This window comes from Mytilus edulis, chromosome 7, assembly GCF_963676685.1.
Source record: "Mytilus edulis chromosome 7, xbMytEdul2.2, whole genome shotgun sequence".
NCBI lineage: Eukaryota > Metazoa > Mollusca > Bivalvia > Mytilida > Mytilidae > Mytilus > Mytilus edulis.
Window position 1 is genome coordinate 58,160,990 of NC_092350.1, and position 22,991 is coordinate 58,183,980.

The window sequence follows — 22,991 nt, forward strand, 5'->3', positions numbered from 1 at the left end:
TCAGAAATTTCATATAAGACTTTAAACATTGGTTGAAAATTGGCATGTAGAAAGGTGATACATGTACAATTCAGGATATACCTGGTTTCCTTGAAGTTATATACCTATATAGAGTAATTTTCTTTCAGAACGACAGGTCATTCTTTTTCAGAATCAACCCGGACGATACCATCGTTCAATGATATATGCTCCAAGGCATAAAATAATGACCTGTGTGAGGTCATTATTTTCCTTGATAAACATGCAATCTATGATTTACTTCAAAACTTTATTTAGTTTTTTGTTGCCTATTTGGAATTTTATTTTTCAAATTTCAATCGATGATAGGTGTAAAAGAAACCGTCATTGTAGTCCCGCATTTTAATTTTGGTTGCTTACTTAACGTCCAGTGGCAAATATTTCATGCATGTTCAGAACGTTACGTTATAGATAATGCATATTTTAAGGTTTTTCTTGTCGTAGAACACAACGAGGGGTGTCAGGATTGATCAAATGAAAGACTGCAGGGCGTATTAAAACCTGAACGTATTAGAAAGGAATATCCCACTTTAGTGTTGTCGGTAAAATAGGATACTAAATTTTACAAATCTTTATAAAATTAAATTTTTGTTGACGGTATATTAGTCAGATAATGCATATTTTAAGGTTTTTCTTGTCGTAGAACACACCTCAGGGTGTCAGGATTGTCCAAAGAAAGACCTCCCTCCGGTCGGTCTTTCATTTGATCAATCCTGACACCCCTCGGTGTGTTCTACGACAAGAAAAACCTTAAAATATGCATTATCTATAACTTAAACTTACGGTAAAATATTTAGATAGCTGTGAAAATTGCAAGATTCGGTTGAACAGATAGGGATTTTTAATTGGTGGTCTGACACCTTTATTTTCGTTTTCCTCCCAAAATAACACAAACTGAATAATCATAAGAAAAGATGACAAATGCGACTATACCTATATAGAACACAGAGGCATGATAATTAATTCATTGTAGAAGGAAGAGAAGCGACACACAAAATTAGGTCTACTCGTTTACTAGTATAGATACTCTAACTTTTCTTTTACAGTACTTTGTATATCCCCATCCCTGTTTCACTTGAATTATTGTCAGCTTATTCGAATATGAGCATGTTTTCTGGCACGTTTAAAATAAATGCAATTCATCTAATGTTTGAATGTAAATTTACACAATCATGTAATTATAAACATTTAGCATGTTTTAAAAACAGGAAGAAATGTTTATAAGTGCAACACACGGTATTTTTGGACAAGAAATCATTTTTTCTTACACTTTAAAAATTCAAATGAAGTAAAACAAGAAATCAATCTGGTTGACGCAACAATGACAATCTGTTACACAGAATAATAGTGGTGCATTTCTTTCCAGTGGGTCTCAATCAACACTGATTTACAGAAATCTTGGTAAGAATTTAGTCTTAGATGCTTGATTTTTTTATTAGTTGTTATTGGCTTTGAACAAGCTGTCAGTAACTGCGTGTAGTGGCGGATACAGAGGGAGGCATGAGGGCGTACCCCCCTTTTTGCCTGGACTAAGACTAGACTTCGTAAACTTTGCCATTTCCCGTGTATTTAATTTTTATTAGACAATTCTTTTCATATAAAGATTTTTTTCGCCAGTATTTACTGATTATTTCAAAAGTAAAACTACAAAATACTGAACTCCGAGGAAAGTTCAAAACGGAAAGTCCCTAATCAAATGGCAAATTCAAATGATAAAACACATCAAACCAATGGAAAACAACTGTCATATTCCTGACTTGGTACAGGCATTTTCAAATGTAGAATATGATGGATTGAACCTGGTTTTATAGCGCTAAACCTCTCACTTATATGGCAGTCGCATCACCGTAGAGTGATTCGGTATGATTGAGTTGACCAGTTCGTCGAAAAAACGTCACTCAGTCATTTTGAAATTCAAATTACAGGAACACATTTGCAATTCTGAGCATGAAAAATCATGACACCTTCAAAGCGACAAAGGAGTGAGCAAGAACGTATTGACTTCTATTTCACAATTCAATTCCAAAAAGTTATACTTTATTATAATCTCATGAAAAAAGTTGCACATTAATATTATTTACCTACGAAATTAGGTTTAACCCCAAACGCCCGCGCCTATCTTAAAATAACATAGCTGAATAATTATCCCCAGTCAATATAAGCTCTGGATAGATTTAAAGCGCAAGGTTCGAGCCATTGTTTGAGGAGGCGGTCTGAGATCTGAGAGTATGGCCGTATTTAGATTGAAAACAACAATCTTGTTCACTTTTTGGCTAATAGAAACGAAAATTTCCAACAAAATAATATAGCATTAAATGAACATAATGAATAAAAAACGGGCGTATTTTTTTCGGGACGGGGGTTTGCATGAACTGATATATTGAATACTTTTATCAAGATCAGACTGCAACCTGCCTGCTGATGTGGCCTTTATGTCTCCATTTGTCGACCGTCATTCATAAATTCGTTGTCATTTCAGACTCATTCGTAGCCTTTGGTTAATTTTCAATTGTGTTGGGTAAAACATATCAACCAAACATTTGTATAAAAATTGCTTGTTTGTCTTTTTTAACTCTTGTCGTTCGTATTGTAAAATTCATCGAATAGCGCGGCGTGTATCTTGTTTACAACAAGAAATCTGTGAGTGTATGCTAACTTAACATACAACAAGCGAGAATTTTCCATGTCTATTTTTTACTGACAAGTCCCACATCAAATATGTCAGTTCATAGCTGTTGACCCATACTATAATTTTATGATAGACAATTTATGGGGAGAATACAACATCAAAAATGTCCAACTCTTACATTTAACAGCAACTATTAAATATACATGCCCACGTCTAGAACCGTTTAAAAAGTGCATTTTACACTTATTTTATGTTTTTTAGTAAAAAAAAGGTCCCAAAATTTGTTCGCCTCGCTCCCCTCGGCGAATTTAAAAAACTTCGCCCCACTTTGCAAAATCCTGCATCCGCCCCTGTATTCTATATGTAGTATGTCAAAACTGTCCATACAAAAACCCTATATTCACTGCGAAAAGACATCATGTAGCAGGAAATAAGCAGAATGGGGTGCAAGTTTGGGACATTAAAACTAAACTAGTCTTGTACGGTAAGACTAGATATCCCCTGTTTTGAAAATTATCACACCATTCGGAACAATTAAAAATATTTTTAAAGTAGCGAAAAGGAAATGAACCACATAAATTAATACTGGTCATAAATTCTCCGCTGCTGTCAGTCAGTCATTTAGATGACACTAAACTATTATACATTTAAATATTTAACCTTCTTTACGGTTGGAACAATAATTTAATATTCATACAACAGTTTTTAGACTATAACAAATGAAAAATAAACAAAAACGATGTTTCACGATCATTAATCCATCGCTACATTTTGTATTCTGACGTGTTTGTTTTTTTCTAATGGTGTTTTCTTTCACGTCCGCAATTTTGTTGAAACTTTCGATATTAAAAATAAAATACAAATCTTTTTAATAGATACATGTATAAATAGTTTATGGTTTAAAGAGTTATACATGGAATATTATCCTAATAAAAGAACATTCAGTGGATCCTTAAAAGAATTTTCTTACTAGTATTGATTCGTATGGTTGTCTCCTCAAAGGAAATTGTTTTATATATATATACATATATGGGTAAAAATTAACCGAATAAAAAATAAAAATGTTCCCTGAAAGTAGCATCTCAAATATGAAATAGAACTGTTTTCAATTCTATTTCACCCATAAAACTTGAAGGTCGAGAACGAGATTATATCGATCAATTCTATATCATACTACTACTATATACCTACTTAAAAAATTGGAGGGGTCCTGATTCCGAAATCCCGGACTTTAAAAAATGAAATCCAGAAGTCCCGAATTTAAAGTAATTTAAAATAAATCCCGCCATCCCGAAATTCGAAAAAAGAATTCCCGGATCCCGAAAAGATTAATTCCGAAATCCCGTGTTTAAAAATACCCGATCCCGGAGTTCCGTCCCGGTCCTTCCCCCTCCCTCATTTGTGTGGATGAACTAAATAACAAAACAAACATTTACGAGTCATGTCTCAGCCTACATTTTGTATGTGCGATTGTATTTTTTTTGTTTTTTGTTTTTTGTTGTTTTTTGTTGTTTTGTTGTTTTTTTTTGGGGGGGGGGGATTATTTTGGTAGGCATATTAAACATTAATTTGTACATCTGTTTTTAAGTTATATCTCAATCTCCGTATGTTTGGTTTACTTGTAAATGTTTTACACGATGTATCTTCTGGAAAATACACCGTGCTTCAAAGACCGTGCAATGTCTTGAGAGAAAGCGAAAATCAGAGAGAGAAGGACATTAATTTATTGTCACCTATAATAAGATCTCAGATGTATAAATAACCGCACGACACTCTCAATAATTTGTAGAATCGTTGATATAATGTTTGTTTATATATGCGATGTTAAGCAGTAGTATATGGACAGAACTCGATCTGTCGTGATATAGTACCAAATAACGAGCTATTACATGTTCCGCTGCTAAAGTAACCGTTGTTTTAAAAAATTTGCCAAATCATATATCGAAACGGAGAAAAAATGCAAACAGATGATCTACACGATAGTCTAAGAGATTTACGAATGGGTTACCCAAAAAAGTGACAAAATTCAACAATCTCCCATTAGAGCAAATATTAATAAAGATCACAACCCTGACCACATGCACACCTTCAATATATGTACAAACAGACAACAAAGTGAAAACGTTCTAGGATTCAAACTGTAGATGTTATGCGGATTAACTATAATAGGGGAAGGACGGCGGACAGAGGGACAGGGGTAACACCCCTCCCCCCACTTTCAGTTGCGGGGGCATAACAAATTATAGCTTCAATTACATCTTTTATTGCGTCAACTTGTAGATTGTAGACAGTAAACCTGATGATTTCTATTTTTATGTTTTTACTATTTTTGCGTTCATGTACTTAGTAATACAATGTATTTTTGTTTGAATTAGTAATTGTTTTAGATATGTGTATTGATAATGAACATACATGTATCATATTTTTATAACGTATAATTTCTTCCTAAAATGTTCCATAAAAGAGGGTCTGATTGGGGTTAACGGAATACAGAATAATGGGCAAAAATTGCAGCATAAAAGGCAAAATAAAAAAAAAAAAGAAAAGAAAAAGAGCATAATGGGGTGCCTAAAAATAAAGAATAGAGAATATTGGAAATAAAAAATAAAAATTAATGATAATTATCCAGATAAAAAGAATCTATCAATACGAAACACATATTAATCGTGCATAATCAACACGAAGAACGTTGGAAATAATTAGCATGATAACTTGACGTTATGTAATAAAAATAACGACGTCACGAATTTTGATGGTTTTTTTTTTGCCAAAATGTTGAGTTTGCGTCGCTTCTACATGGAAAACGAAGTCGGTGACCATATTTTTTTAACATCATTTAATTCGCAAGACAAAGAGGAAGAAAATGTTAATTCAAAAAAAAATTCTATGGAGCGGTTTACGTGATTTATACCGGAAAATTGTAGAAGAAAAATACAGATTCCCGCTATATATTTAATGTAATTTAGTACCCTCTCGGACCATTTTAAAAATGATTTTTTCGGGTGACATAAAGTTATTTTTACATTTTCTGATGTATATTTTCAATATCTAATCGAGTTCTAAATTTTTAAAAAATCTATGGACTAGTTCATTTACTGATCCTTGACCTTAAGCGCAACAAAAAAAAAAAAATAAAAAAATAAAAAAAAAAAAAACACACTACAATGCAACATAAAAATTTCATATATTTTTACAATTGACACCACAGAAAAAATATACCATTGCATTTATGTATAAGATATCATAACTAGGTTTAACCTACATATAGTCTAATCTTATCTTAAAATGTTGGAGTCACCGTTTGCCAAGTTGTCTAGGTAGTTCAACTACTGCATCACTAGCCTTTCAACATTGAAGTTAACATTGTGAATTTGAATCCCTCACGTGCCAGCTGCGCTCGACCCAATCTTAAATTGACTAGGGTTATTGTCAGTTTCCCTACCGAATGGCAATTGTTGACAGCCACAAAATAACAAACTAGTGCTGAAAGTGGCGTTGAATACAAAACAATCAATCAAATTAAGTAGAGAGTTTAAAGTTTTTAAAACAACGACACTAAAAGCGAAAAATTGGGTACAATTGTGTTCACATATTGTAGATATTGAAATGATATATAATTTCTGATTTAAAAGACTACCGTACATGTAAAAAATCGCTGATGTGAAATATATTTGAAAAAATGCAAATGTTAAACAAAAGATGTAAACCATTTTGCATATTCAATAATATTGAACAAAGCTAATCAACATATGTCACGTATGATTATTTTACACCTACAGCGAATAGAAAAATAAATACTTCAATTTCATGTACTATTTGAGTAGCCACTTGAATTAAAAGGTTATCTTATTATTATTAGGTTTGCTATTACAGATTGTGGTATTAAAGTGTTCATTTATTTTCTAATCAACGAAAATCCGTCTGATCTAAAATTGTCAGCATATGTTGTTTGCTAAGATATTTCTCTCTTTTTTTACACCTTGGGAGACGATTTATTATTTTCTGAACGTTCAATGAGTTATTTGTTTGTTAACAACTATTTGTATTAAAATAAAGCGATGTAGTATTATTGCCAATGAGACATCTATCCACCAAAGTTCAACGAAGTGGATGTATGCAATTATAGACAACCGAACAGCCTTAAACATCGGGAACAATCCATACCGTATAGTCGACTATAAAAGAACCATGCATGAAAAGAAAACAAATACATTTGAATTATATCACTCATATCAAACTTACAAATAAGAATAAAATACTCTATGGTTGACATACATCAGCAAGAGTAGGTAGAGAACGCAGAAAATGTTATCCTGAAACATTCCTTCAAAATTACATTAGAAATTGATATTCTTTTTTTATGAAACCACACACAGACATTCTAATATCATTTTATTAAGCATTGAGTAAGGTTTATGTGTACAAAAAGTCAAATTCACATTTCTACAAACTATAGCATACTGTGAATTAACTAAAGCATAAGTTGGCTTATTTAAAAACCAAACCCGTCTGTTCGGCTCTTGACGGTGACTTCAAACTTTTGTATTATCATATTTTCAGAGCTTGCAGCTAACAGTCATAATTTTTAATCTGATGCATTCAAGTACGTCGATTCCCATCTGAACAACCTTGAATATATAATCGATGTTAACAAATTTTCGTTTTAGTAATACAGTATCAGGATGAAATTTTGTTGTTTGATTGTAATCATCCTCTTCACAATTCGTGTTTCTAATGGCGGAAGTAAGTATTCTTTATGTTTAATCGTACACAGGTGGGTGCTGTCATCACTTATACACCATGTTCACTAAAGGCCTAAACAAGATTTTTTTTGACTGATTTTTTTTCTGCTAAAAAGGTTAGTATGTTACGGGTTCACTGTTGAGAATAAGGCGAAAGTCAAAACTAGTTCCGCATAATTGTTAAGTTTCAACATGATTCACATCAATACATAACTGTATTTACGTGCAAGACCACTTTTAATCAATAAATGAGACTTATAAAATATCAAAGTATACAGCGATTGTATACAAAAGAGGTAAGGGGACATTTTATATTGGAATAAAAACCAAAGACGACAAATGTTGATGTTTGAAAGACACAGTAGTAAAAAACCATAATCGTTACTTTAGTTTAAACTAGCAGTTTATATTTCGTTTGTGCTGTTCTGGTGTGCTGTCGTAAATTCATTGGAGTTGTTATTCTGTAGTTTACATGTAATAATGTACTATTATACTAATTATTTATATATTTCTATGTGCTAATGTTTTTGTGTTTGTTTGTCCTGTCTCGTAGTGTTGTAATTTTTTAGCGGAGTTTTGCCAACTTTGAAAAATATAAGCAGGAGGTTTGACTATCCATAAAACCAGGTTCAGCCCACCGTTTTGGTCTTAAAATGTCCCCTTTCAAGTTAGGAATATGGCAGTTGTTTCAGATAGTCCGTTTCTATGTATGTTGGCGTTTGATGTTGTTGATGTTTAACGATTCTGTTGTTTCTGGATTTTTTCCTCTCATAGTCAATGTGTTTAAGTTTGTTACCTGGATTTTTTTTATTATAGTAAAATTATGACTTTTGAGCAACGGTATACTACTGTTGCCTTTATTTAGTTACCAGTATCTCTATATGGAGCATGCTGAAATTGATGTAACGATTTTTTCCTTCAATTAAATTCGACAAAAAATTATAAATAACTTAATCTAATGTTTCTTTTAATTACATCTTATAGATAAAATGTTGTTCATATGAAGAATTCAACTTATATAAAAAAAGTAATTATGAAAGGTTTGGTTTTCAATCGATATGAACCTATTGTACTTTCCATAAAAGTATTACTGCAACGAAGATTTAAGATTATAACTAAACACATTATCCTAAAAGAGTTATTTTCTTATTGTATAACGCAGAGTTTGAAGCTCATAATGTCACATTGTGTTAAGGTGGTACCCAACACTTTCACTAAAATTGAATTAGCTCGTTTAATTTTCATAAAATTGTGTCAAAGTATTTACTTTGACCCTTTAACAAAAATTTGAAAATTTTAAAAAATTTTGAACCAACCGTTTTGTCAGAAAAATTACACTGGTTATATAGCAGTTTGACAAACACCAATTTTGATCATTGAGAAGCTTAATATTCCCTTAACAACACAACGTAATTAAAACGTTGAGCTGATTTTACAGAGTTACCTCCCTGTAGTGTTAGGTACCACCTTAAGAACTTTACTCTTTAGGACTCACTGGAGATTGTTTGTCTACAAATGGTACATGTGGAACAAGCGGTGTTACTTGTGTTGCTGCGTTTGGTGAAGGATGGATATATAAAGGAAAATGTTGTTATGGAAAACCATGTTGTAAATGTAAGTAATCTTATATACCATGCGACAGTTCCTTTACTTGTCCCTGCTATTCAAATAGAATGACACATAGGCATGTGTTGGAATAAAAGATCATATTGTAAATGAAATTAAACAATGTTGTTAGCAAATTATAGAATATCTTGTTGGTTTTCCCTCCTTTAGATAGTATTTCTTAACTGCAAAGAACTCCAATGAAAGCGAATACTACAAACCAACTTATTTTCGCAGATACTTAGTTTCGCGTTTAGCCTTTTCTAGCCCATTTCGACGCGATTTAATTTCGCGTTCTCAAATTTACGTAATGTAGCTAAGTAAGCAAAAATCCAAGTTTTACATATTCACGACGATTTATATTCGCGGTATTTTTCTTTTCGCGACAGTCGCGAAAACAAAAATCGCTTCCAAAAATTAGTTGGTTAACAGTAGTTAATGTTTCTTATGACGACGACAGTCCCATCTCATGTTTAGAAATAACATATACAGTGCCCTGAAAACTTTTAAATTTGAAATTTTAAACAAGATGTTCATGATGCGATCATGTTTTTGACATTGCTGCATGTATTTGGTACTGAGATGGTTTATTGCAAAGTTGACCTTAGAATGATTTGGTTAATTTTTGTATGTCATTTAAAAACAAAATATAGCCCTTCGAATGTTTCAGTCTATATACATCAAAGCATTCGGCTTAGAGCGTACCTTGTGAAGACTTCATAAAAACGCTTTAGACGCATGAAATTTACAAAGTGTTGTTTTCATTCTTTATGCTAGAGATTTCAGAATTCTGTTTTTTTCCGTGTTTGCTTTTGGCTTCGAACTTAACTTCATATTCACGTTTACGTAGTCATTGAGGTTTTCAGGATTATGTATGCCCAGTGTATATGCTCTTTCTTCAAGTTGCGTTTGAACTCCCGTTCTTCAGTCTTGGTCTACAAACTACCGTACATACATGTTTGATATCCTTTGAATTTATTTCATTTCGATTATTTATGAAAAATGGCTGACGATATATTTGGACGTGAATCAGCTGTTATAGGTAAATGATAAGGAAAAATTATTTAAAAACTTCTTCTTTTGAACCTAACATTCTACTAAAATATATTATTTTAATGAAAACCTACCAAGCCTTTGCTCTAATGTATAATCTGTTGAGCTTGGTATCAGAGCAGAACTTTTATATTTTTAACAGGCACGTGCACGTACATGTAATGCGATATGTTTAATATTTTATTTTACAGTTATCAAATATAATAAGATCAATCAATCAATCAATCAATCAATCAATCAATCAATCAATCAATCAATCAACCAATCAATCAAGTGATCAATCAATCAAATTATACTTTGAAAAAATGTTAATCTAAACAAATTATTTTTGTAAATAATTCCGCTCAAGCCGGTGCTAGGAGCCGTTTTAAACTTGTAGTGAGGTTAAAGTTTTTTTTAAGCTCCGTGTTGAAGGCCTCACTTTTTGATTTTGAGAACACCAACAAAAGCGCTCTTTGTGTGGTTTTGTTTTTGGGCCATGGATAGATACCCTATATCAATTTTTTTTCTATAAATGAATTATAGGTTTCCATTTTATCAAATTAAATGTAAAAAAAGATTACAGTGGAGAGAAAAGCTAACATAACAAAAAAAAAACTAACATGGCTAAGTTTTGAAGTTTAATATAATTGGTGAGTTTAATTTATAATCTATACCCTTTTTTTTGCACAGATTTTCCTGAAAGTAAAAACTACAGCTGTGGATTTGAGACTGTTGCATCATGTGTTTTTGAGGATTCCCTCCTTGATGATTTTGATTGGTCACGACAATCTGTAAGTTTTTCAAATATCTGGTCTGCAATTCACAAAAAATCCGTTCGATTTACGACCAATGATATATTATACGTATAGTTTGTCAAGATAGGCGGACGATATCAAAATGAATATTTAAACTCAAAAGTCGAAAGAAAATGAAATTATATGGCTCCGCCCACATAGTCCGTATTCATATCTACATTTGGGATTAGCTGAATTTATGGAGAACAAACTTATAAGTCAATGATATTTGTTATTAAAATGATTTAATATTTTAATATCTTGTTTGTTCACAGATTGTTTTTTCATTGTAAATGTTGTATTCTTGTCTTTTAGTTTTGCGAATATACTTTGACTATAAGCCTTTTTAAACTTTTTTTCTTTGTTACACTTTTGTTTGCTTTTAAAATTATTAAGATTGTAACAAAATGTTGATTGCTATACCACTATTTTGACATCTTTACTTATAATATCTCCTTGTTTTGTTCACAAATCGTTGTCAATTTAATGGAATTCTATGCGACTGTCATACAATTAGGAGATTTTGCTAGCTTTAAAACCAGGTCTAATCTACCATTTTTACATTTGAAAATGTCTGTACCAATTCAGGAATATTACAGTTGTTTTTCATTTGTTTGATGTGTTTAAGCTTTTGATATTTCCATTTGTTTACAGACATTTCTTTTTAAATTTTACTCGGAGTTGGTTATTTCTATTAATTTACTTTTTTCATAAAGTTATTCATATCTTGGATTAACGACTTTTCGTCTGCATAAAATATAAAGTTATAGTCAATGAAACATGATCAGGGTATTTCAGCTTTGTGAGGGAGTTCAACATAGATCGAACATTTTGAAACCACGAATTACAAACTGATTATTGTCAATATGGAAAGGGTGTTATTAAATAGATTAATTATTATTTTTATTATGAATTTAAGGGCTGACAACGGCTCGTTTCATTTTTTATATAGAAAGAAACTGTGCCTTACATTGTATTAACATGAGACAAAAACATCATGAAACTTTAAGATCATATGTGAACTACCATTTAACTTCAAAGGATGTGGGGTTACGTTTTTTTTTATAAAAAGATATTCTGATCCCCAATTTGATGACAAAAGTATTCTGTTCAAGCAGACGACAAAAAAAACCCATTATGAATGCAAATTTCCCCATACCTTATAGTGTTAAACTTTGCTAAAATAAATAATTTGATTGATAATAAAAAATATCCCTCCCCCTTTTGAAGTTAAATGTTTTCTCCCTAAACTGACTATATGAAGACATCTAAATGTCTTTTTTTGTGTCAGGTTTTAAATCTTAAACATAATAAACGGAAATCTAATTGTTGATCAGTGTTTAAACTTTTTATGATTTAGGGTAAGACACCAACTTCGAAATGGAAGACTGGGCCCTTAGCAGCGGCCGAGGGGACTTATTACATATACACAGAGGCCTCTGATAGGAGTAATGAAGATAAAGCTATACTCACAACCGAAGCTACTAGCTTACAAGCTAACTTTATAAGTACGAAGTTGGCATTTAATTTCATTTCTCCAGTGATTGCGTTCATTTAAATTTATGTTAACAAAACAAATGACTGACTGGGAGAAGGTTATTACCATACTTGAATGTACATACATGCCATCAGTAATGTCAGGACTGAGACAATATAAAAAATTCAGCTCATGATGTTCAAGGTCGGTTCTAGTTTAAGTTATTTTCTTTGTGGCTATCAACTTTCGTGATTTCTGAGAAAAAAAGTTGAATCCAGAGGATATAGATTTGTAGATTAAGGATAAACACATTTGGAATTATCTTAAACTACGTTTTTCATTGAGACGGTAATGTCATGACTGGAGGGAACACAATAAATCACTACAATGATATAAAACAAAAAGGGTTTGTCAGGAATGGTGAGGTGTGTTATACTTGGAAAACCTTAAAATTTGCTTTATTTCACTTATATACCATATTATTTCCCGGTAAAAACATGCAGATTTGGAGGATACTATATCCCATTTTACCGTTCTTGCATGAAATATTCTTTCTTGATGTCTTTAGGTGTTATTCGTGGCTCGGTACTTATACATCCCGTTAATGTGTTTGTATTATCTTTCCTTTTTGCAAAGTCAGCACCAAATCTTTGAGCTCACGCTTGACTTACAATGAATTAATCGAGGATGATTTGAAAATTTGAAAATTGAACTATTCACAACGAATCGTATAACATATAATGTCTTAATATTGAAGAACATGCCATATTTATCACACCTTTTGTATTAAAATGTACGTTTGTGCAAGGTCAATAAAAGCCGGGAGTTATCGAAATATCAATACTATTAGATCTCTTTATAGTATCTTGATTATAAGCTTTATTATTGCACATGTTGCAGCATGCCCTTATTGTCTGTCCTTCAAGTACCATATGAGAGGGGTTGACATAGGATCATTAGAAGTATTTGCTGGGGATAAAACATCTTCTTTGACAAGTATCTGGAAAAAAATAGGACCACAAACCGAAGATCCCGTTAAATGGGACACTGGAAATATAGACATACCACAATATAGTAATCTTGTTGTAAGTATAACTGTGGATTCATTTATTTTCTTGGGTACCAATTTTCGTGGATTATGGAAAACTATTCAATTCCGTGGTTTTCCTAAAGTCTGCATAGAAACCAATGGAAAATTGTAATTCTTTGAACATTTAAATTCGTGGTTCCCATTTACCAACGAGATCCACGAAGATTCGACGACAAATACTGTATCCATTGTATATAAATCATATATCAAATTAAAACTGCAACAGTAACTATGGTTATACCATAACAAAAATATCATGTGTAAGTATAAAAATTAACACAAAATAACTGAAAATGAAAGAAATGACAGTATAAACTTACATTATTTTTGCGTCAGATAATTTGTTTAAACCTTGAGATATACCATAAAAGTACATATTATCCCGAGTTGTATGTTTTTGTTGCCGATCAAAATCTATAAATATGTTCAATACATTTATTTATTAAGGGTAGCATGGCGATTTTTTTTTGCAAAAGGGATGGAATTCTCTTACTGGCTAAATCATGGTAAAAAATATTTACAGAAATATTTTGAAAAGTAATATTTCCCTCTGTACTGTCTGGATTTCCCAAATTATAAAGTCAATAACCTGTTGTTCAGTGGTTGTCGTTTGTTGATGTTGGTCATACGTATATTTGTCTCATTTTTTGAAATAGATATTCGACCATTATTTTTCCTGCTTAAAATTGCTGTACACTCATTATGGGGACATTTTTAGCGTGCTGTTCGGTATTAGCCAAGTCTCTGTGTTAAAAGTTATACTTTGACCAATTATGATTTACTTTGTACAAATCGTTACTCTAATGCAGAGTTATCTCTTTTGGCACTCATACCACATCTTCATATATCTACTTAATATATTAAAAATACATTTTATTCACTATATTTAGTAAAGAAAGCCTTTTGTATTTACTCTATCAAATATGGTTCTTCCACATTTTACAAGGCGGCACAAGTGTTCCCACTTTTTGTTTAATTTAGATTCAAATTACGTGGTATCTTTTTGATTCGCGTCACGGTGCGGAGCTATTTGTTTCAGTCGACATACACGCCATCTTGAGTAAATTACCTATCACATATAGATTCTGATAGATTGCATCATGATGCGGCAGAGATAATGCAACACCTATTGGCTAACAAAATGACATTAGAAATTACAGACTTTTCTCGTCTCTGGATAAGACATCAAATGCCGGAAAATTAACTATATGTATTTCAATTCCGATCAACTGTCGTTAATTCATGTTCGTTTTGATATGCAGTATGCACGATTTGCTTCAATTGCTAAACAAGGTTCCTATACAATGCATTATCTGTATTTCATAACTTCTGATAATCTAAGCACACCTCCAGTGTCGTGTTTATTTTTAATTGTTTTAATTTTCAACAAGTAATGAAACATTTTAGTGGCATTGGTATGTAACGCACACTCTTAAAGTAAATCCATAAATGCATCTAAATATACCACATTTGATAATACTAAATCAATAACAACATGTGAACATATTACCTTAAATTAGGAAAGAGCGAAGCAGTCCGTAGCTTTTCAGAAAACTCAAAACGGTATTGCGTTAAGGTTTACAACTTCTGAGAGAAGCATACTAGATTACACTTGGAAGTACATGTAAAACACTTTCAAGTATAAATGATATAGGTGAACAAAAAAGGATTACACACTATGAAGTTGGTGTCTTTGCATGTCAATTATATTTTCAAATATTCTTGTTTTTTTCCAGGTCACAATAGTAGGGTCCTGTGGTGTTGGAGCGAGGGGTGACATTGCCATTGATGATATTTTACTAAAGGCTGGTGCATGTTGTAAGCGTTACTTTATTATTATCATTGAGAATGGAAATGGGGAATGTGTAAAAGAGACAACAACCCGACCAAAGAGCAGACAACAGCTGAAGACCACGTACTGATGTGCAATTTACAATGTTATCAGGTAGTTTGTTCCAATCGGTTAAAGTTCCTTGGAAAATAGGATTCTTTTCTGTTCTGTGTTTTGCAAGACGGAATGTGAAAGCTGTTCGAGTTTGATTGTCTTGTTTGTCTTTTTTGTTTGATAAATGTATTATTCGTAGGTATTGTAACCTTTTCGTGTTTCCAACGCTTGAAGTGTTTCCATATTTTTTAGTAACTTACAACAATACATGGATAGCATTGAAAAAGTTCAAAGGAGGGATTCACGTTTTGTTACTAAAAAATATGGAAACACTTCAGGCGTTGGAAACATGTTCCAACACCTTGAATGGTGCAGCCTCTCTTACAGAGGAAAATATTCGAGATTAGTAATGCTATTTAGAATTGAACACGAAAAGGTTACAATACGTATATATTCGTATTCTACCTCTCGCTACATGTATAATAAAAAAATCGATGACAAACGTCCAAACCAGGATTGAAAAAAAAAATCTACGACTACCATGAAGTTTATCTTAATTTAATGATGTTCGCAAGAAGTGCTTTTGAAGTTTTCCCAGATATACAAAATCCACTCGTTTTATCCATTTTCATTATTTAGTGCCGTTACAATATTTTCCTCGCTAACCCCTTCTTTTCTTTATATTATGTTATGACATATAGTTTAACAATTACTATCTAAAATGCTATAAAATCCTTGTTATATTTTTATATTTTTTTTCATCTTTTTTAGATGCTTGAGAGTAAACAGACAAAGAAAGAACACATTAGAACCGAAACAATAATTGTTCGATATTGACAGTTAATTATACATAACACTGACCATGTTATATTTAAAAAAAAAAAGTTAACTTATAACAATGAGCATAATCCATTGTAACCATTGAATTAGAATTAATAAAACTTATTCAACAAAACTAACCAACTACCATTGATACACGTATAGCTAATATTATCTTAATTATATAACACAACTAGTATCGTTTTAATACACTGCAGTAATTAATGTCTGCAGCTATAGAACCGTAAATGCAAATAAAATTCAGAATATGAGAGAATTCCATTGTATTATCGAAAAGCAAATGAAAAAATGAATAAATGTGGATGTAATAAAATACTTCTGATCAGTTTCTGAGAAATAGGAGATGTCTTATCAAGACTTCGAAGTCATTAATATTGTAATAAAAACGAATATATCATTATACAAATGACTATTCGGTGAGCAATCCGTTTATTTCTTTTTTTTGCTGTTAGTTTTCTCAATCGAATAGTTTCAAATTCATGTGTAGGCCTTTTATAGTCGACTACAATGTGTTGTTTTCCTCATCATTGAAAGCATACAATTGCCTATAATTGCTTATACATCCACTTTATATGACCTTTGGTTGATATTTGTATCATTGGTTATCATACATCTTCTCCTTTTTTCTATGCTACACTACAATTTTTGGTGAGGTTGCTGCTTTTTTCTGTCTATATTTATTCAATTGCAACATTAGTGGGGCGGCTTAGTACCGAAATTTGACAAAATCATGCAAATGGTGATACAAGCATAGGATTTGGCACATACGTTCTTTAGGGTGTACTTTAGCATATAAGAGGGGAGGCAAACCAATTTTTTATTTTTTTCACGGCGGCCATCTTGAATTTAAAATTGATATCATTTTGCTAAATATTTGAAATTTTAAAAACAAATCGACACGTTTTAATGTGACTTTGGCCATGAAAACTATTTCAAATACAATGAAATGACATGAAAATATGTCAAACAGACAATAATTGTAAAAATGAATCAACACTTCCGGTTAGGGTTGTAAAAATTTCATACGATCGAGTTAAATAATAGCGGTAAGGATATGCTGTAAAAATGTCCGTTGGTATATAGTTAATTATTTGAGATATACAGGAAGGTCGATTTATATATTAATCTACCATATTTACCGATACTAACAGCTACATGATCACAATGTTGTACACATCTGGTTTAGAGGACTTGCATCTACAAGAACATGTTTTCTTGCAGCCACATTTTCCTCCTGGCAGGATTCTGCAATGGCTACCTACTGTGTCCTATTTGGAAACCACAACCCATTTACTGTCTCATTAATCCATCCCAAATCGCCCGGACTAGGTATTCAATTCACTTTCTGTCGTTTAATCGCTGAATGTCTTGAGGGATAGAGAGTGCATTTACTTCATGAAAAAGAGGGATTTGTTTGCCCTTATTGTATATCCTTCAGCTGACGATTTCAGTTGATCAGATGTGTGCCTGACATAAACAACATTTGGTCCAATTAGTTTCCCTACTATCTGTTGAGTAAGCTGACTAGCGAATTCTTTTCGCCATTTCAAAAAATTAGCTATTAAATAAACAAACTAAATCAACATCAACAATTTAACGATAGAACGATAACGCAAATATTGTCTGAATAAAATATCTCAAAACTTTTGATATTCAGGTCAAGGTATTATCCTTTTACCATCCGTATAGCACTTTTTTGTATTGAATTTCCCTGAATTCAAGTAATCCATGCAATTAAAAGTTTGCTTACAGTCAGCCTGATCGTTCCTTCTGTATCATTTAACTCCCGTGATATATGTACACTTTTCAGAGGAATACATCCCTCCTTCTTGTCTCAGTTCTCTCGCGTTAGAACATCCTGTCGATTCAGGTACGACTCAATGACTTAATAATTGGGCCAATCATGGAGTAATTTGGAGCACTTTAATCTTATAAAGCTGATACTGGACCCCACAAGTGGACTGATTTCAAGCAATGGTTAAGGACAAACGCCTAGTAAAGACAAATTCAGTGGTTGTCGTTTGCTTATGTGTTACATATTAGTTTTTCGTTCATTTTTAACTCACCTGACTCAAAGGGCCAAGTCAGCTTTTCTCATCACTTGGCGTCCGTCGTCTGTCGTCGTTCGTCGTCCGTCGTCTGTCGTCCGTCGTCGCTAACTTTTACAAAAATCTTCTCCTCTGAAACTACTGGACCAAATTTAACCAAACTTGGCCACAATCATCATTGGGGTATCTATTTTAAAAAATATGTCCGGTGACCCGGCCAACCATCCAAAATGGCCGCCATGGCTAAAAATAGAACATAGGGGTAAAATGCAGTTTTGGGCTTATAACTCAAAAACCAAAGTATTAAAAGCAAATCTGACATGGGGGGGGGGACAATTGTTTGTCAGGTCAGGATCTATCTGCCCTGAAATTTTCAGATGAATCGGACAACCCGTTCATAGGTTGCTGCCCCTGAAGGTTGAACTTTGTAAATACAGCTGTTTTTGAAAACCCTCCTCTTTTGGGGAGAAATTGAATATTTTTAAAAAATAATTTTGTTTACATACTGGTTCCCAGTTATGCTCTCTGTGTTCCATATCGCAGAGACATAACTTGGGAATGTTACCAGTAAATAAACACGTGCATATTGTTTACATTGAAATCTGTGGTAACCTTTCATTCGAGGTAGGGGTAGTTAAGAAAATTAGTGTAAGTTTAAACTCTGAAAAGTTCAGGCATATAAACGTTGAAAATATGCCGCACAGCCCTATATTTTGACCTTTGAAAAAAATTGTGGTGCAAATGAACTTTCAATTCTAGGATAAGATTTTTTTCAAAACTTCATAGTAAAAGTGGTAAAGTTTTAGCCGTAAAAGGAGTTCCTATGGGAAATTGCACTGTCAATATTTACAGAAATGCAACCTATATAGGGTGAAAAAGGGGGACATTCAGAATTTAACCAAATTTGCTTTATTTTACAGATTTTAAGGAAATTAACTCAAATATGAAGTTTTATAAATATTTAATGAAGATTGATAGAATCCTGGGCCTTAGATATGATGACTCAGCATAAATTCACAGTTAACAGTATGCATAGTTTACTTAAAGTCCTGGATACAAAATTAATTCATAATATTTGCATATTTGTAAGTTGAATTGTTATGAAGTGCTTATATTTACTCTTCGCAGTCATTGAAACTCATAGATCCTTCCTGAATATTATTTATAGAGTATTTGTGTCCTTTCGATAACCCAAAATTAAGCCGCAACACCTAAATCTGCTTTTTTTGTCACCACGGCATAATAAGTACAAGCTAGAAAAACAAAAATATCTCAAGAAAACTTATAATAGTGTGTTCTATCCTGAATATGTACTAAATATTCCAAATTGCTAGAAACAGCAGAATGATTTAGGAAATTTGAGGCCCCAGGGGCAAAAAAACATAGAAAATTGCCTACCCCTGGGTAATAAAACAAATAATTTAACTTGTAAATGCTATGCTTTTGTGATATTAAAGTTCTTGATATAGAAAACAATAACTATGCTTGGAAGTTATGCAAAAATCAGATGTTAGCAGTCATCTCTGCAACATGTTAAGTGAATTAATATCTCAGACTGGTATCTGCATACATACAACTATTGCAAATATGGCTTTGTTTGAACACTTCTAGTATATATAGTAGCTAAATTGTGTCAGATATATGGTTACAGATGTTACTGTTGTGACAAGAATTCTAAATTGACCATTTGAGGCAGAAAATGTGTTCTTTAATTGAGAAATAGGCATACAGTAAGATGTGGACTGGAGACAGAGGCTGGAATGGATACTTTATATAATCTTGAATGTTGTAATGATTGACTGCTAAACATTACATTTATAATATTCTGATATGCTTTCAATATGTTATCAAAACAGTTTTTAACAGGTCCTAGGCATTTTTTATCAGAAAATATGCAAATAGGGTAAGCTGGCAATAATTAAAGTCTTGTTTTCAAATTCTGGAAACAGGGGAGGGGGTATAAAATATATAGTAAAGAAAAACTTAGAGTATACACAGTGATTTCTTTAAGACTATAATTCTGATAAATGAGTATTAATGTGAGAAAAACTGATTTTAGAGAGTTTTCTATTTGAATAAAAGTCTGTATAGGTTGCACTTTGTAAATACAGCTGTTTCTGAAAACCCGCCTCTGCTGGTGGACTATAAGTCCCCTAGGATATCACCAGCCCAGTAGCCAGTACTTCGGTACTGGCATGAAAATACGGATTGTTTGTGTTATTAAAATTTGCTGTTACAAAATATCAGAAATTATTTTAAATTAAGGAATGTATCTCCCTCATGCAAAGCTCTGATTCCTTTCACTGATTTGGCTATACTTTTTGGACCTTTTGGTTTATTAGCTCTTCATCTTTTATATAAGCTTTGGATTTCAAATATTTTGGCCACGAGCATCACTGAAGAGACATGTATTGTCGAAATGCGCATCTGGTGCAAGAAAATTGGTACCGTTAGTTTTATTAGGGAGAAATTGAATATTCATAGAAAATTAATTTTGTTTACATACTGGTTCCCAGTTATGCTCTCTGTGTTCCAAATCGCAGAGACATAACTTGGGAATGTTACCAGTAATTAAACACGTGCATATTGTTTACATTGAAATCTGTGGTAACCTTTCATTCGAGGTAGGGGTAGTTAGGAAAATTAGTGTAAGTTTAAACTTTGAGAAGTTCAGGGCATATAAACGTTGAAAATATGCCGCACAGCCCTATATTTTGACCTTTGAAAAAATATTGTGGTGAAAATGAACTTTCAATTCTAGGATAAGATTCTTTTCAAAACTTCATAGTAAAAGTGGTACAGTTTAAGTTGTAAAAGGTGTTCCTACGGGAAATTGCAATGTAAATATTTACAGAAATGCAACCTGAATTGGTAATCTTAAGGAAATTTTGCTGTTTTTGGTTATTATCTTGAATATTATTATAAATAGAGATAAACTGTAAACAGCAATTATGTTCAGCAAAGTAAGATTTACAAATAAGTCAACATGACCAAAATGGTCAGTTGATCCCTTTAGGAGTTATTGCCCTTTATAGTAAATTTTTAACCATTTTGTAAATCTTAGTTATCTTTTACAAAAATCTTCTCCTCTGAAACTACTAGGTCAAATTAAACCAAACTTGGCCACAATTATCATAGAGGTATCTAGTTTAAAAATATGTCCAGTGACCCGACTAACCAACCAAGATGGCCGCCATTGCTAAAAATAGAACATAGGTGTAAAATGCTGTTTTCGGCATATTACTCAAATACCAAAGCATTTAGAGTAAATCTGACCTGGGGTTGAATTGTTTATCAGGTCAAGATATCTCTGCCCTAAAATTTTTAGATGAATCGGACAACCCATTGTTAGGTTGCTTCCCCTGAATTGGTAATCTTAAGGAAATTTTGCTGTTTTTGGTTATTATCTTGAATATTATTATAGATAGAGATAAACTGTAAACGGCAATAATGTTCAGCAAGGTAAGATTTACAAATAAGTCTAACGACCGAAATGGTCAGTTGACCCCTTAAGGAGTTATTGCCCTTTATAGTAAATTTTTGACCATATTTCATAAATCTTGGTAATTTTTTTCAAAAATCTTCTCCTCTGAAACTACTGGGCCAAATTAATCCAAACTTGGCCACAATCATCTTTAAGGTATCTAGTTTAAAAATTGTGTCCGGTGACCAGGCCAACCAACCAAGATGGTCGCCTTGGTTAAAAATAGAACATAAGGGTAAAATGCAGTTTTTGGCTTATAACTCAAAAACCAAAGCATTTAGAGTAAATCTGACAGGGTTAAATTGTTTATCAGGTCTAGATCTATCTGCCCTGTAATTTTCAGATGGATCAGACAACCCGTTGTTAAATTGCCGCCCTGAATTGGTAATTTTAAGGAAATTTTGCTTTTTTTGGTTATTATCTTGAATATTATATAGAAAGAGATAAACTGTAAACAGCAATAATGTACAGCAAAGTAAGACCTAAAAATAAGCCAACATGACCAAAATGGTCAATTGACCCCCTAAGGAGTTATTTTGTTTCCTTTATAGTCAATTTTTAACAATTTTCATAAAATTTGTGAATTTTTACTAACATTTTCAACTGAAACTACTTGGCCAAGTTCATTATAGATAGAGATAATTGTAAGCAGCAAGAATGTTCAGTAAAGTACAATATGTAAGATGTTCAAACACATCACCATCACCAAAACACAATTTTGTCATGAATCTATCTGCGTCCTTTGTTTATTAATCACATGGACCGAGGTGAGCGACACAGGCTCTTAAGAGCCTCTAGTTTTTTTTATTAATATGGCCGTTAGTTTTCTCGTTTGAATTTTTTACATTGTCTTATCGGGGCCTTTTATATACTGACTATGCGGTATGGGCCTTACTCATTGTTGAAGGCCGTACGGTGACCTATAGCTGTTAATGTCTGTGTCATTTTTGTCTCTTGTGGACAGTTGTCTCATTGGCAATCATACCACATCTTTTTTTTTTATAAACATTAAGAATGGGTATGAAATGAGGTCCAAAAACTTAATTCAACCGTCGATTTAAATCAAAAACTATCAAAGAACTACGATTTAAACATTGACATGTTGTAGTATGGATCAAATGTAATATATTTGTATAACCCGAAAAGAATAATCAACTGATATATGACCGGAAGTGATGTTTTATAACTTAAATAAGACAAATAAGCCTTCATTCACTCTATCTAGTAACATTGTGAATACATCCAATCAGTGTGTATGCAGAAAGGTACCTGCATTTGATGTCATTTGAAATCAAAGATGGCCGCCATGATGGGATGAATTTTTGTCCTGGCTACCCCCTTCAT

At 32.4% G+C, this 22,991-nt stretch overlaps 3 protein-coding genes across 3 annotated transcripts in view; all 3 read left to right on the top strand.

Annotated features, from left to right (window-relative positions):
- The first annotated feature begins 1,305 nt into the window (after positions 1 to 1,305).
- On the top strand, positions 1,306 to 12,381 carry LOC139482514 (MAM domain-containing glycosylphosphatidylinositol anchor protein 2-like). The gene is made up of 5 exons (XM_071266427.1): positions 1,306 to 1,419; positions 7,315 to 7,390; positions 8,878 to 9,003; positions 10,720 to 10,820; positions 12,184 to 12,381. The coding sequence occupies exons 2-5, from the start codon at positions 7,330 to 7,332 to the stop codon at positions 12,379 to 12,381; spliced, it is 486 nt and encodes a 161-aa protein (XP_071122528.1). The 5' UTR covers positions 1,306 to 1,419; positions 7,315 to 7,329.
- Positions 6,507 to 22,991, top strand: part of LOC139481878 (MAM domain-containing glycosylphosphatidylinositol anchor protein 1-like) — a 111,841-nt gene continuing 95,356 nt past the window's right edge. Inside the window, exon 1 of the mRNA XM_071265395.1 lies at positions 6,507 to 6,526. The gene's annotated coding sequence lies outside the window, so the exon portion shown is untranslated. The remainder of the gene's footprint in view (positions 6,527 to 22,991) is intronic.
- LOC139483536 (epidermal growth factor-like protein 6) lies at positions 13,205 to 16,188 on the top strand. The gene is made up of 3 exons (XM_071267553.1): positions 13,205 to 13,385; positions 15,127 to 15,208; positions 16,047 to 16,188. The coding sequence occupies exons 1-3, from the start codon at positions 13,233 to 13,235 to the stop codon at positions 16,052 to 16,054; spliced, it is 243 nt and encodes an 80-aa protein (XP_071123654.1). The 5' UTR covers positions 13,205 to 13,232; the 3' UTR covers positions 16,055 to 16,188.